Source organism: Sapajus apella, unplaced genomic scaffold, assembly GCF_009761245.1.
Source record: "Sapajus apella isolate SASKATOON/1434 unplaced genomic scaffold, GSC_monkey_1.0 scaffold12, whole genome shotgun sequence".
Classification (NCBI taxonomy): Eukaryota; Metazoa; Chordata; class Mammalia; order Primates; family Cebidae; genus Sapajus; species Sapajus apella.
The window spans coordinates 17,504,046-17,520,763 of NW_022436952.1; the positions used below are offsets into that span (position 1 = coordinate 17,504,046).

Consider the following 16,718-nt stretch of genomic DNA (forward strand, 5'->3'; position numbering starts at 1 on the left):
AAAAAAACAAAAAAAAAAAAAAAAAAAAGGAAAATACTTGAGACACATGAAAATACACCAAAATTAATGAGATGTTATAAATTAATAGTTATAAGTGGCAATTATGTCAGAAGAAAAACCTTAAGTCAATAACCTAATCTCCCACCTAAGAAACAAACAAAAAAGAAAACAAAATAAACCCCAAGCAAACAAGAGAGATGTAATAAAGACAGAGTAGAAATAAGTGAAATGGAAAACAGAAAAATAAAATTAATGAAACCAGAATTTGGCTCTTTGAATGAATCAACAAAATTAAAAACAAGGAGAAGTTATAAATACAATAGCCAGAAAAGTCCTTCATCAAATTGAGAGTGGTAAAATATACGTGCCAAATCATGTAATAAATTAGTAAATGTATCACATTCCACAAACTTTTGTATAGTGCCTAATGAGTACTGATCATAGACCTGGAGCATTTGATTCTCATAACTCTATGAGGTAAGTTCTACTATTATTTTCATTTTATTGATAAGGAAGCTAAGAACAGAGAAGTTAAATAGCTTGTCCATTGCTATTATGTGGCAGAACCAGAACCTGAACTCAGGCTCCAGACTTCAAACACTCATGGTACCAAACACTATGTCATCAAAAATAACTTTTCAGAAATGTTTTGAGTATTTAAAATATGAAAAGGAATAAAACCTTTCAAGGAAAGGAGGAAGAAATCAATGGGAAATACCTTTTTACTAGTTAAAAAAATATATATCATAAAATTAGGAAATAGAAAAGGAAGATGATCTCAGACATGTAGGAATAGTGTAAAATATGCTTTAAAAATATAATTCCTTAAAGTTTCTTCTAGGAAATTAATACATTTATAAAACTTGTTCACCCATATGTTCATTTATTCAAGATATTTATTAATGCTTATCATGTATTCAGCACTGTCCTATGTACTGAAATTAAATCAAGAAAATGGAAGAAATACATGAGTAATCAAGAAGGAAGGAAAAAGTTGCCAGAGAATTAACTCAGGAGTTCTGGTCCATCTGGCATCATAGATTCTACAACTTTTCAAGAAACAGATCGTTCCAATGCAATATCCCATACTTATTTCAGAATAGAAAATACAGAAACCATCCCAATTCATTTTATCACAATACAACCCTGCGACGACAAATAATACAAACACAATAATACAAATAATACAGTAAGAAATATATTGTGGATCTCTTAAGAAACACAAAAGTTACATATCAGCATTAAATGTTATTCAGCAGTACACAGGTACTGAGCAATTAACCTACAAGCAAGCTTGGTCTGCTCTAGATATATAATAGTAATAAATATATTCATATAGTTTGGTACCAAATTGTATATAAGACTAAGTTGCCTATTACTACTATTGCTTAATGTTCTAAAGGTACAGCCAATGAACTAATTTTATAAAGGGAATGGAGGGAAACAGTAGTATAACTTTCTGGAAGGAAACAATTACAGAATGAGTATTCCTTATCTGAAATGTTTAGGACCAAAAGTGTTTCAGATTTCAGATTTTTTCAGAATTTGGAGTATTTGCTTCAGATACTGCCAGCATGCCAAAACCAAAAATCCAAATTCAAATGCTCCAATGAGCACTTTGAGCATCATGTTGGCACTCAGAAAGCTTTGGATCTGGGGGATGCTCAACCTGTATCATGATTTCTGGGATGTATAATTATAAATCTGGAATTAGTGTGAATATCTTTTTACATTATTTTTTTCTTTTACTTTTTTCTGACTTCATTTTTCTCAGAATTAGTGTGAATATCAACTGAAAAGTAAAGAGTTCAGTCAAGGAGTCAGAATCAAATGTAATAAATAGCTGTCATCTATATGAAGAAAACTGTAATTCCTCAGTAAGACGGCTCACTATTACAAAGATCTTCCTTTGTTAGCAGAGCAGCTGTTTGTCCCAGTATCCATTCTTTTCTCACGACTCACATCCTCAATCAGTTTTAGCCAATCATGATAATCCATTTTTCTTGCCAAGGACTGGGTTAGAAATGGCATGTGACCCAATTCTAGCCAATGAGAAGTACGGATAAATCTACTTGGAGACTTCTATGAAAGATTACCTTGATCCTATGAGAAACATCAAAGAAGTCTCCTTTTTCTCTGGACACTGGATGAGATTCCTGGGAATTGCTATAGTCACGTTTCAACCACAGGGAAGCATGGGAAAAAAGCCAACACATTGAGAATGAGTGAGGAAAGATGGCAAGAGCCCATTCCTTCATGATTTCAATGAATCACATTATCAACTAACTCAACAGCCTGCTCCCTATCGCTGACTGTCAGTTACTTGACGTAAGTGTCCTTACTGTTAAACCTCATTTAGCTGAAATTTCTGCTCTTTACAGTCAAAGGTATACTAACTTTAATTCAGATGGCAATCTCCCCAAACTAATTTGTAAATATAATGCAAATCTGGTAATTCAGTCTCAAGGCACTTTGGGAAGTTGACAGAATTCTAAAATTCATGTGAAAAGTGAAAAGTGGGAAGGAATTTTGCAAAGGAAGCATGTGTCAGCTGTCCTATCGTATTAACTCAAATATTTAATTCAAACAATGTATACTGTTACAAGAGTCCTCAAATACATTAGAATGGAAAACCCCAAAAGAAACCCAAGAATATACTACTTAGTACATAAAGATTGATTACTATCTGTAAGAAAAGTTACCAGCTTCACACCAAAATAAATTCCAGATATACTAAAAAGTTAAACTGTTTAGAAATAAAGAGGAAAAAACAGAAGATTGTAAGGAAAGATGCCGAGCATTAAGCTCCAGAAGGGCAGAGACTTTTGCCTTACTTGCTGCTATTCAAATCCTAGAACACCTGGCACAGAACAGCTACTTAGTATTTATTAAAAATTAATAAAAGCAAAGGAAATTAGAAATGAATTCTGATCTAATTCTAAAAAGATTACTCAGACAAGTCATAAAAATGCCCTAAAATGAATACATATCATGATTCATTTATATAATTTTTTTTTTTTTTTTTGAGACAGGGTCTCTCTCTGTTGCCTATGCTGAAGTACACTGACACTATGACAGCTCACTGCAGCCTCAACCTCTTGGGCTCAAGTTATCCTCCTGCCTCAGTCTCCTAAGTAGCTGGGACCACAGGCATGTGTCACTGTGTCCAACTCACTTTTTTTTATTTTTCGAAGAGACAGGATCTCGCCATGTTGCCCAGTCTGATCTCAAACTCTTGGGCTCAAGTGATCTTCCCACTGTGGCCTCCCAAAGAGTTGGGATTACAGGTATGAGTCACTGCACTCAGCCTACTTATATTTTGAAAAGCAATATGCAAAAACTAAATGACATCTTCTTAAGGCAAACAGAGTAAAACTAAAGAAAAGCAAATGAATGATAGTGACAAGATTAAGGAGAGCAGTATCTCAGGCAGAAAGAACTCCAAAGGTACTTGTAATGCTGGGCCACTTGTCTATTTTCACAATCCTTTTTTTTTTTCCCCTAAGACAGGGTTTTGCTCTGTCATCCAGGCTGGAGTGCAGTGGTGCAATCTCAGCTCACTGTAACCTTCATCTCTCAGGCTCAAAAGATTCTCACCTCAACCTCCCGAGTGGCTGGGACTACAGGGGTGCACGACCAAGCTCAGCTAATTTTTGTACATACGGGGTTTTGCCAGGGCTGGTCATGAACACCTGACCTCAAGTGATCCGCCCACATCCGCCTTCCAAAGTGCTGGGATTACAGGTGTGACCCACTGTGCCTGGCTGATTCTCATAATTTTTTATGCAAATGTTAATTTCATATTCCTTTTTCATTAGGGAAAAAAAAACAACCCACTCTATAAACACAAATCAGGAGGAAAACTCAAGAGACAAAGGGTTAATATTTTTACAATAAAGCTCCAATAAAAGAAAAACCTCTCAGCACCCTAAGACACGGTAAGAAAAGAAAAAGATACACCTCACTGCTTATCAAAGAAATGCTAGATAATGCACCAAGGCCCTATCATCAAGCTAAAAAATATTATAAAAATTAATGAGTTTTGGGGAGGAGGACATAGCCTTACCACAGTAATACAAACCACTAACAAACACTTTCTGAGCAGCTACAATGGATTATTCTAAGTGCTTTTTATGTATTAACTCGTTCAACCTTCCTAAAGGTCCTATGAGTACTATTTTTAATCCCACACTGAAGAAAAAGTACACAGGGATTAAGTAATTTGATCAAAGTCACGAAGTAAATAAATAGCAGAACCAGGAAATATAAAGTAACACAGCCCTTTCAAAGGCAATTTGGCAACAGTCATCAACAACCTTAAAATGTGCTGCTACTCAACTCTGAAATCTCAGTGCTAAGAATCCACTTTAAAGAAACAGATTTGGACACTATCTTGATGCCCAATGACAGATTTACTATTCTGAACTGAACACATGTGTTTCTCTCCACTTCTTCCCCAAATACCACTAAAATGAAAGTTACAGGAGGAAAAAGATAAAACACGGCCAGGAGCAGTGGCTCATGCCTGTAATTCCAACAATTTGGGAGGCTGAGGCAGGCGGATCACCAGAGGTCAAGAGTTTGAGACCAGCCTGGCCAACACTGTGAAACCCTGTCTTTACTAAAAATACAAAATTAGCCAGGCATGGTAGCTCATGCCTTGTAGTCCCAGCTACTTGGAAGGCAGAGGCATAAGAATCGCTTAAACCCAGGAGCCAGAGCTTAGAGTGAGCCAAGATCACGCCACTGCACTCCAGCCTGGGTGAAAGAGTGAGACATCTGTCTCAACAAAAACAAAAAAAAAAGTAAGATGAAGACCGAATGCCTATGGCCACCCATGCCAATGAAAAGTGAGCCAACATGATGAACTCTAGAATACTAGAAAAGCTTATAAATTGAAGAAAGCAAGTGATATGGTTAAACGAAGAATCTGACACATACATAACAAACAGAGTCACACACAAAAAAACCTAGTTAACTGCAAAGGAAGTAAAACGTACACAAAAGGAAATGTAATTCTGTAATCATGTTACTTGGCTCAGCAGCTAACAGTATTCATACACTCATAATGGAGACATAACCAGAAATTGCACTAAATCTTCACTTTTCCATAAGTCAGCAGATTCTGAAAATAATGAATCAGGAAATAACAATTTTATGTTATTCAGAAATGTAAAGGTAAATACCAGAAGAAATTGGTTAAGAGTTGAAAACAGATGGGGTGGGGTGAGGTAGCAAGAAAATGCTATCTTAAATTAAGCTTTGTACTATTAATATTATTTGACTTTTTATACTAACAGGTAACAATGGAAATCAATTTTAAAAAGAAAAACGTAAATTTGTTGTAAAAAATTATAGAATACTTAGAGAAACACAAATTCCCTATAAATCAGCCAAAGAGAATCACTGCCTATATTTTGATATCATTCAGCCTTTGTTCCATGTCTATCTTTAGTCTACATATTAACTATACTGTTTTGTAACCAAAGTTTTCATTTAATATTTTATGGGCATTTCTTCAGTGGGTACATACAATATTTACATGGGGAACAAGAAAATTATGCTAGAGCCAAGTTTTTATGTGATCTTAAGTAATGTTCTCTTAGGATAGAGTTAGATGTGTCAATAAAAAGCACATAAATTTGATAATGGATTTGCTTTGTGCAAAACTGAATAGGTAGGAATTTATTTCTTTTCCCAAAAAAAATAAGATGAATCACGTAACACATTTTCTATACTGCACAACTAGTAAAATGTAAAAATAATGTTTATAATAGAAATTAGCTTGCTCTATCCAACAGGAATTCCTTTGCCTAGAAAAAAAAGAAGTGTTTTCGCAATGTCACTAAATTTTTAAAACTCAGGATACAAAGTAGGATATACAGTATCATCCCAAATTTATTAAAATGTAACCTAAAAAGACATACTAAAAAATAAACAGTAGCTCTTTCTTAGCAGTATGATTACAGATGATCTTTACTTATTAGTGCTTTTCTAAATTTTCTTCAGTGTTTACTGATACTACTTTCTGAGTCAGAAAATATAGTCCTGAGAACACTACGAATGAAAGATAGTAAGGGTGTGAATAGTTCAGAAGTGACTTACTTCACAGCTAGACTTGTTTTTACAACTCTTATGGATTTCCTCAAAGCACTTCCACACTGCACTGAAACTGGATTTATTTGTTGGTCTTTCTTGGGTCTTTTGTTCTTTCATTCAGTAATTATTGAGCCTCTATTATGTGCCAGGCGCTGTTCTAGACACCAAGGATTTAGCAGTGAGCATAACAGATGAAGTCTCTATCCTTCTTTGATAAGGAAGACAAAGACTAAAAATTTTTTTTTTTTTTTTTTGAGATGGAGTCTCGCTCTTGTTACCCAGGCTGGAGTGCAATGGCGCGATCTCAGCTCACCGCAACCTCCGTCTCCTGGGTTCAGGCAATTCTCCTTCCTCAGCCTCCTGAGTAGCTGGGATTACAGGCACGTGCCACCATGCCCAGCTAATGTTTTGTATTTTTAGTAGAGACGGGGTTTCACCATGTTGACCAGGCTGGTCTCAATCTCTTGACCTCGTGATCCACCCGCCTCGGCCTCCCAAAGTGCTGGGATTACAGGCGTGAGCCACCGCGCCCGGCCAACTAAAAATTTTTTAACAAAAACATACTTTTAGTGGAGAAACAAGGACAAGCACACAACACACACACACCTGTACTTTCAAATGTGACATAGAAAAGTAAAGGAAAGAGGAGTAGATCAGTAGTAAGGTTGGAAGAGATGACTGTTTTAGTGAGGGAAGGACTCCAAGAAAGTGATATTTGAGCAGCGACCTGAGTGAAGTATGGGAGAAGACAGAATAGTCTAGGTAAAGGGAATATCAAGCAAAAAGGCCTTAAAGCAGTACTGAGCTTGAAATGTGCAAGAATAAGGCCAGTGTGGAGAGACCGGAACCAGCAAGGGGAGAGAAGCAGATGGCGTGAAAGAGGTGGGTAGGCCCAGGTCATAAGAGCCTTACAGGTCCACGCAGGGACTCTAAGTTTTTTCTAAAGGTGACCAAAGGTACTGACGTCTTGAAACAGTGATGGCCTGGACCAACGCAGTAGGGTAAGGGGATGACAAATGGTCAGATATGGATATATTTTGATGCCTGATCTAATACAACTTGCTAATGGATTAGATATGAGGAATGAAGAAGAAATCATGGACAATTCTCAGGTTCTTGGTCAAAGCAACTAAATGAGTGAGTGTTGTGCTATTTATAAAACTGGGACTGACTAGTGGAGAAACAAATTGTGAGTGGCAAAACTGAGGAGACCCATTTTGGACATGTTAAGCATGAGATGACCATTAGACGTCAAGTCAAGATGTCAGGTAGGCAATCATAATCATAAGTCTGCCATTTGGGGGCAAGTTAGGGGCTGAAGTTGTAAATCTAATATTTAAAGGTATGGAATTAAAGGGTATCTCCTAGGTGTGGGGGCAGAAAGAAAAGAGAATAGGGATAAAAACAGCCCCATGGGCTGCCAACACTCACCTCACTGGAGAGACCAGTGAAGCATCCCAGAAGCCAAGTGAAAGTATTTTCAGTAAAAGACAGTGATCCGCTAAGTTAAAGCTGCTGATGAGTAAGTTAAGGATTGGGAAGTAACCACTGGATTTGGTGACTCGGATAAAGGTAGCTTCAGTGGAGTGGTGAAGACAAAAAATTGGCGTACAGTGACCCCTAATGCACGGTTTCACTTTCTGGGGTTTCCGTTATCTGCAGTTAATCATGGTCTAAAAATATTAAACGGAAAATTTCCAGAAATAAATAACTCCTAAGTTTCTAAATTACATGCCATTCTGGGTAGCATGATGAAATCTTGGACTGCCCCACGTCACCCAGACCAGGACATGTAATCATCTCTTTGTCTAGCATACCCATGTTGCATACAGCACCTGGCCTCAGTCACTTAGCCGCAGTCTCAGTTATCAGATCAACCCACCGTGTCGCAGTACTTGTGCTCAAGCAATCCGTATTTTACATAATGGCCCCAAAGTGCAATAGTGACACTGGTAATTTGAATATGACAAAGAGAAGTCAGAAAGTGCTTCCTTTTAATGAAAAGGTGAAAGTTCTCGACTTAAGAAAAAAAAATTGCATGCTGAAGTTGCCAAGATCTACAAAAGAATGAATCTTCTGTCGGTGACACTGTTAACACTATACTGTTATAACTGTTCTAAGTTATTGTTGTTAATCTCTTACTGTGCCTAATATAAATTAAATTTTATCATAGGTACATATGTATAGAAAAAACAGTGTACTAGAATTTGTTTCAGGCATCTACTGGGGGAACTACTGTACGTTCAGGAGAGAGAAGACAATTAGGTCCAGTAGAGTTGACTGCTGTATCCCTACCATCTCAATAGCTCTTGGTATAGAGTAGGTAGTGAATAAATGTCAAATATGAAAATTCTCAATACTTCAACCCAAATTAAGAAACCCAAAATGGAGAGATAGAGAGCTTCCTGCTCATCCAGTTCTATTCCTAGCCTCCATAATGAGTGAGAATGAATTGTAAAAACATGAGTTTTTTTCTCTTCTTTCTTAACTTGCTGTTTATCTAGGGCTAAAACATAATAAACATTTCGATTGGTAGCTGAACTAAAAGATGAAAGACCTCCTTCTGCTCCTTGATTTTCCATAAGTTGTATGTAACTAAAAGTTAACAGATAAATTATGAACGTGTCACCAACAGGGTTAAAAAACCCACCAAAACATCAGTCAAATATTCTAAACAAAACATCTTATTCCAAAACTTCTGCTGATACCTTAAAGATAGCCACTTATTTTACAAAATAGGTAACTTTCCCTCTTCCCAATTTAGATCTCTTTCCATTTCTCAAAGTGTAAAATAAAGCCTTTTGTGGAGAAAAGGCAATGCCCAGATAACAGGTTTCCTACCTGATATAATGTCTTCTGCTAATTCCTTTTCTCTTTCAATTTTTTCCTCTAGAGTTGAAATGCAGAATTCATAGCCAGCAAGAGCAAATTCCTGTCTGTAAAGCAAAATCAATAATCAGTCATTCACCTTTTCTTCTTCCTTTTTTTTTTCTTTGAAGTATAATCAGTCCTTTACCTTTTCTTCTTTTTTTTTCTTTGAAGCGGAGTTTCACTGCAACCTCCACCTCCTCGGTTCAAGCAATTCTCCTGCCTCATCCTACCAAGTAGCTGGAATTACACACACCTGCCAGCACGCCCAGCTAATTTTTGTATTTTTAGTAAAGACAGGGTTTCACCAGGTTGGCCAGGCTGGTCTCGAACTCCTGGCCTTAGGTGATCCGCCCCCACCTTGGCCTCCCAAAGTGCTGGGATTATAGGCATGAGCCGCTTTGCCCGGTCCATTTACCTTTTCATAAATTCCTCTTTTATCTTCATTCTTCCAGCTCAATGTAAACATTATCAATAAAGGAAATGTAAAATAGGAAGAGGGAACTTAGCTTAAAGTCTAAAGAGTGTCAAATCTGCCATTTCTCAGAAGTATTTTTTTAAGTCATCCATTTAATATAACTTAAGACATAAAGAGCTAGGAATGCTGCCATAATTTTAATAACTGACATAGCCAGTAGTCTTCATCATCTCCCACAAACAAATGGTATCCAGTGAATCAGTTTCTCCATGTGTGAAAGCCTTACCCCTGTTCAAGTAATACTACCCGGAAGTAGGTGGCTCAGGCCACCCTGCAGTTGAGGATTCCAACTCTTGACCTCATACAGCTTCTGAGAAGTTTAGTCATTTTATATTTCTCTCAAGCTGTAGGTCTTTGATCAAAGTTTCTTTTACAGGACCAGGCGCAGTGGCTCATGCCTGTAATCCCCACATTTTGGGAGTCTGAGGCCGGTGGATCACCTGAGGTCAGGAGTTTCGAGATCAGCCTGGCTAATATGGCGAAACTCTGTCTCTACTAAAAATACAAAAATTAGCCAGCCATTGTGGGGGGTGCCTGTAATCCCAGCTACTCAGGAGGCTGAGACAGGAGAATCATTTGAGCCCAGGAGGCAGAGGTTACAGTGAGCTGAGATCGTGCCATTGCACTCCAGCGTGGGTGACGAGAGTGAAACTCCATCCCCTCCAAAAAAAAATTTCTTTTACAGAAATGGAACTCCTAGCTATGGCAATAGAAGTCATTTAACCCAACTCTGCAGCCCCGGACCCTCAATCATCTGGAGAGGGTTCAGTCAACTCAAGCAGGCAGACAGACTGCTGCTTTTTAGAGATGCAGAGGAAATGTGACAGAAATCCCTTGTCCATTCAGGAGCTCAGCTTTGGTTCCTGTTCTTCAGTTTTGGCTTTAGTTTCTTATAGAAGTGGCATTAAAAAGCTCATCTTCTCTAGTGCTTTGCCAGTGGAGAATTTATGATCCTACCATTCTGTTCTGTTCTCAGAAGAACAGAAGCATCCCCTTCCTTCCCTATATTCAAACCTTGGCAAGAGGGCCCTCTCTAGCCATAATACAGGGCAAGTGGATGCTGCCCACAAGAGGCTCCCAGTCAGAGCCAAGAGGTCTACAAACAATTCCCCTCCTAACTTATATCAGCCTTTCTAAGCCCCAGATCTGGCCATGTCTTTTCTGGTCTCATATTTCTCTTAATAAAACAAAATGAAAGGTACGAAGTACCAAGTAACTTAGAGGCTAATTATTACTAGCTTTCACCTCTACATGACTATGAGTTTGTCTTACTCAACAATGTTTATTAGCTCTGGACTTCTTCTTACCCTAGGAGTTCATTCCCAATCAAGAACTAGGCATGTTTGTTATAACTCCAAGGAAGATTGATCAAGAAGCAGTGTTCCCTGGCATGGGCCAAGCTCAAAGCTCCTCAAAAGACTTGAAGTCAAAGACTTCAGGAAGCTCTAGCCTCTCTAGTGTCCAATCAGAATGCAAGCAGACTATGCAAGTCCTGATGAGAACAAAGGAGCTGGTGAGTAGGACAACAGGGACCAATGCCAGGGCCTGGCCTCGGTGAGTACCCTTTCTACATCATCAGGCTGCATGTCACTCCAAACCTATCACACCAACTTCTGCATAACTAAAACCCTAAGGGAAGCTAATCTTAGGTCTCTCCCTAAATTCACCCCAAAATATAACTCTCTAGACGAGTTCTCTCCTTACATCCTACATGCTTCATCTTTGGACTGTATTTATACCCGCCAAGTGGCTTCTTCAAAGTATTAATATATCATCCCCAGCGGCTTTCACATTGCTCTTTCCTCTTCTAGGAAAAGCTAAACTAAAGTTCTAACTCTAACTTCCCTTCCCACTTCAAGCAGCAACAGAACACTTGATTAGCTATGTCACAGGGCAGCCAGAGATGTTGCGTCCCACTAGGCAGGCTAATGGAAACAGCAGGGGCAAACTGGAAAAGACTGACAATTTCAAAGATGAGGGATGGAACACTTTCTGAGTGTGACACCCAATTTCTGGGAGACCCAGATGACCAGTAGGCAATGAATATTACGTAATATCCTAAAGACAGTTTTCTGCCCACAGTCCTGCTCCCTGGCTGTTACACTTACCTATTCTGTGCAGCATAGATACTGGCCAACTTTAGGGAGATTTCAATTATTGCGTTGTCCTCCTGTGAGAGAAAGAGAAATGAAGGGAATTCATAACAAGTAAAATTTTCTCATGCAATATTTCAGATCAACTTCCAGACTGACGGTGGCCTCAAAGCCATAGTCTTTATTCTTTTAGAGTGATTAGCCAACTGTCAATTCCTTGGTGACCATGCTGTTGCATTTAGTGAAAGAATGGCAATTTCTATACAGATCTTGGGAGGGAAATGCCACCTTTCCTGACCAAAGCATATGGTGGGGGCTGGGCAGAGTTTTCAGGAGACAAGAATGTTTTGAAAACTGCTTCGGTGAGGGGCGAATACTAAGCAATGTCCTTACCTGCTTCATGCCCCCTCCAAGGAGGTAACTCATTGTTGCTTTAAAAAGTTGTTCAGCCTAAAAGCATAAGGAAAAGATTTTTCTTTTAATTGGGCCTCACTATATAAATGACTCTGGATTCTCAGTACCAGTTTGATGCCTCATTCCTTGTAAAACACATATGCTCTCACACACACACACACACACACACACACACACACACGAAAATACCCTTTTGAATGGAAAGCAGATCAAAATATCAGGACCCCCAACATCCTCTATGTACCTTAAACTACTCTGTGATAAGTAGAAAACAACCTTGGAGATTAACTTCTTATCCAAACCCACTGTGGCACAGACTACAAACTGTCTCCTAATAGTCACTCTCCTTCTCCATCTTTTTGATTACAGAATCCCCTCAATTTAGCCTGGGAAACATGGTGAAACCCTGTCTCTACCAAAAAAAAGAAAATTAACCAGGTGTTGTGGCACATGCCTGGAGTCCCGGCAACTCAGGAGGCTGGGGCAGGAGGATCAACTGAGCCTGGGAGGTCGAGGTTGCAGTCAGCTATGATCAAGCCACCGCACTCCAACCTGGGCAAGAGAGCAACACCTTATCTTGAAAAAAAAATTTTTTCAGCCAATTTTAGCAGATTGGCCCCCTGAAATTAGATATGGTCATATGATAAGATTTAGGCCAAGGGATGCAGGCAGAAAGAATGTGAACTTCTAAATCATATAAGGAAACGGCTCACAGTCCATCTTCTCTCCCTTCCTGGAGGCTGGAGGTGAGTCAGCTTACCCAGGCAAATGAGGGCTTATCTTAGAAGGAATCTGGACTTCTGGATCAGAGAGCAATGGTGCCTATTTGTCTATCTGCCTTCAGTCTTTAGCCTATCTCTGGACTAACACAACAAAGAGAAATACATTTTCATCTTGTTTGAGTCACTATTTTGGGGTCTCTTTGTTATAGCAGCTTAGGCTGTACCCTTACTATTACGGTTCCCTTGAGGCTACTCCTTTATAAATTCAAGGTATTACAAAGTAATTTACTTACATTTTCAAGCTGACCCCGTATAAATGCTAAGTTGGCCATCTGAAAGCAAATTACAAATTGTTTTTCAGTTTACAGCACGGTTCCTATTTATTTCAAACTTTAAAATTGCCTTTTGCTTTCACCCTCAAAATTGAAAAAATAGTTTAAAATGAAAAGCATGTCACCAATTAATCTGCTAGAAGCACAGAACAGCAATCGTGTTTGAAGTAAATACTTGCACATACTTTGTTGATAACAAACCAAATCTAGGTCCACTCATCATTAAAGAAACATGTTAATGGCTGGGCACAGTGGCTCACGCCTGTAATCCCAGCACTCTGGGGATCCGAGGCAGGCAGATCACCTGAGGTTGGGAGTTCAAGACCAGCCTGAACAACACAGAGAAACCTCGTCTCTACTAATAATACAAAAATTAGTAGGACGTGGTGGCACATGCCTGTAAACCCAGCTACTTGGAAGGTTGAGGCAGAGAATCACTTTAACTCGGGAGGCAGAGGTTGTGCTGAGCCAAGATCCCACTGTAGTACTCCAGCCTGGGCAACAACAGTAAAAGTCTGTCTCAAAAAAAAAAAAAGAAACATGCTAATGATACTGGTTTCTTTTTGGTCTGGAATTGAGAGGTCTTATGTCACCCCAAGGGTAAAAAAACTGAAGCCAGGCATGGTGGCTCATACCCATAATTCCAGCACTTTGGGAGACCAAGGCAGGTGGATCACCTGATGTTAGGAGTTGGGAGACCAGCCTGGCCAATACGATGAAACCTCGTCTCTACTACAATACAAAAATTAGCCAGGCATAGTGGTGCATGTCTGTAATCCCAGCTACTCAGGAGGCTGAGGCACATGAATTGTTTGAGCTCATGAGGTGGAGGTTGCTGTGAGCCAAGATCGCGCCACTGAAATGCAGCCTGGGTAACAGAGCAAGACTCCATCTCAAAAACAAAAACAAAAACAAAACAAACCTGAAGCCAGAAGAAAATGGGCTTCGGCTGGGTGCAGTGGCTCAAGCCTGTAATCCCAGCACTTTGGGAGGCCAAGGTGGGCAGATCACGAGGTCAAGAGATAGAGACCATCTGGCCAACATGGTGAAACCCCATCTTTACTAAAAATACAAAAAAATTTAGCTGGGCATGGTCACATGCACCTGTAGTCCCAGCTACCCGGAGGCTGAGGCAGAAGAATTGCTTGAACCTGGGAGGCAGAGGTTGCAGTGAGCCGAGATCAGGCCACAGCACTCCAGCCTGGCGCCTGGCTACACAGCGAGACTCCGTCTCAGGAAAAAAAAAAAAAAAGAAAAAGAGCTTTAGAACATCATGAAAGTCAGGAATATAAATCAGGAGAACTAACAACCCTCCCCTTCCATCCAACCTTTCTCCTCAGTGGTTCAGACTGGTGATAAGAGTTACCAGATCATAAGTGTAAGTGATGGCCTTCTTGTTATCAGTCTGATAGGCGAGACGAAGAGCGTCATGCAAAATTAACTCAGCCTCTTCTGGCTCATCTTTCATGATGCTCAACTGAAAAGAGAAGACAAACAAAATAATAGAAAATGAAACATAAAGTAGATGCATATACTACCAGACAGAAGTGTATGTAACTATGCATTCCAACTGATAGAAGGAAGCTACTCATTCATCAGACATTTACTGAATTCCTACTATGTTCAAGGCATTGTCTACAGAGGTGACAGGGAGGTACGCCTCTCTTGCAGCTAGGTACGCCTCCCTTGCAGCTAGGTACGCCTCCCTTGCAGCTAGGTGTGGCCATCTGATGAAGTTTTGGCCAAGAGACTCGGACAGAAGAAATGTGATCTTACAACATATTTTATAAGGAAGTTGCTTGTCCTTCATCCTCTAATTTCCTACAGGCTGGAGGTGACCATATGGAGCAAGTAAGCTTAATTAAAACTAATAAGAGCTATAAAGATGACAAAAAGAAATGATAGGGGCCTCCTCTAAATGGGAATTAGGTTAGCCTTCCAAGAACATGACAGCTAAACTGAGGCAGGAAGGATGAGAATGAGTCAACCAAATAAGGAACTGGGGAGAAGAATAACTCAAACAGAGAGAGTAGAGAATGAATGAAGTCCCTACAAGCTGAAGAGAATGGTTTTAGGGGAGAAATGGAAAGAACCAGATGTGAAGGGAGGATGGTGAGCCAGAGGATTATTGCCAAACTGGCGGGCAAGGTATGCTGGTTTAGATAATGTGGGGTGTTGCAAGCCATGACAAGGAGTTTGTATTTTACCATAAATACAGTGAGTAGCCATTTAGAGCTTTCAGGCAAGGAGATAATATAATACAATTTGCTTTTTTTTTTTTTTTTTGGTCACTCTGGTTTCTGCAAGAATACACTGCAGGGAGACAGGAGGGCAGGGAAGACTACTGGAGCATAGGTGGTGGCAGTGATGGTTTGCACTAGGGTGATAGCAGGGGAGATAGAGAAATAGGGAGATTTGAGAAATATTTAAAAATATTTTGCATTTGTTAGAAACAGGACCTGTTGCTAGTCTGTAAGAGTATTGGAAGGCAATGGTAAGGTAGCATAAGTTTTAAGAATGACTATGAGCTTTCTAGGCTTAAAAATTGATGGTAGTAAAGAGATGGTGAAAGCATATGTTGAGGAGGCATTAAAGATGGAGTTGAGTTTAGGGCATTGTTAAATCTGAGAGGTAGATAAGGTCCCAAAATGCAGATGGCATGTCAGTAACACACTACTTGGAATACAAATTTGAACGTGGTTGGCATCGAGTCGGTATTTAGCTCAATGAAAGAGATAAAATAACTTGGAGAACATAAAATAGAAAAGGATGTGGAGAAAAGGAAAAATTCAAAAGAGAACCGAATCGCGTAACCAACACTAAGCTAACATTTTTAGGCCGCTATATAAGTGCGAAATTACGTCATTTCAGCTAAGCTAGTTAATCGAACATTTACAAAACGTTCCCGATATTTCGTTTGCATAAAAAGATGACGCCTGGGGCGCCATCTCCATTTGCAGTTGACACTGCAGAGGTATAACTAAAGGCCTTAGAGTCGGAAAATCCTGGAAGAATTCCAATCCCCTCTCGGATGACCCACCTCATTCTCGGCAATTCTACCCGCGGAGCCTCCATCCACTCTTCGGCGAGGCGGAGAGAGTAATGCGCAGCGACAAGGCCGCCGGACCCCGCTCACAAAGGCTACCGCGCTCGGCCGGGCGCAGGGCCCGGAGCCGCCTCACCTTGGCTCGCTTCAGCAGCTGGATGATCTCGGCCTCGGCCTCGTCCGCCCCGTCCTCGGCGGCGGCCCCGTCGGTTCCCTGCTGCTCCTCTTCCTCTGCCGCAGCGGGACTCGAAAACCCGGCGAGCGCTGCGGGAAGGGGCTCTGAGGTCATCGGGCCCGGCCCGCGCCCCTGTCCCCGCCCGGCAGGCCCCGCCCGGCCCGCGCCGCTCACCTGCCAGCAGCGGCAGCAGGCCCGGGCCCCGGCCGTGCGGCGCAACTCGGGATAGCGGCACCTGGACCTCGGGTCCCGGGCCTCCTGCCAGCCCCGGGAGTAGGCGCGCCGAGCAGCCCCGGCACCGCCGCCCCGAGGCCCGCAGGAGGCCTCGGCCCAAGCTCCGGCTCAGGAGCCGGTACATACTCCAGCCGCTTCCTCTGCGCACTGCAGGCCGGGCGCAATCCTAGCCCCCGCCCTGGCGCCCGCGCCGAGCGCCCTCCGGATTGGCCCGGCTGTGACGATTGAGCAAGACACCGTTGCGTCCGCACGCGCGA

At 40.8% G+C, this 16,718-nt stretch overlaps 1 protein-coding gene across 3 annotated transcripts in view; it reads right to left on the reverse strand.

Moving 5' to 3' along the window:
* Positions 1 to 16,713, reverse strand: part of TTC19 (tetratricopeptide repeat domain 19) — a 29,033-nt gene extending 12,320 nt beyond the window's left edge. For 2 of the 3 annotated variants that reach the window (XR_004269622.1, XM_032280199.1), the window contains exons 1-7: positions 16,402 to 16,713; positions 16,189 to 16,316; positions 14,373 to 14,483; positions 12,968 to 13,006; positions 11,932 to 11,988; positions 11,554 to 11,615; positions 8,941 to 9,035 (exon numbers count right to left, since the gene is read on the reverse strand). Coding sequence is in view for 2 of the 3 variants with exons in the window: in XM_032280199.1 (XP_032136090.1) it covers positions 8,941 to 9,035; positions 11,554 to 11,615; positions 11,932 to 11,988; positions 12,968 to 13,006; positions 14,373 to 14,483; positions 16,189 to 16,316; positions 16,402 to 16,585 (676 nt within the window). In the remaining variant the exon portion in view is untranslated. Of the gene's footprint in view, positions 1 to 8,940; positions 9,036 to 11,553; positions 11,616 to 11,931; positions 11,989 to 12,967; positions 13,007 to 14,372; positions 14,484 to 16,046; positions 16,317 to 16,401 lie in introns of all 3 variants that reach the window. The other variant, XM_032280200.1, reaches the window with a different exon arrangement.
* Between the last annotated feature and the right edge of the window lie 5 nt (positions 16,714 to 16,718).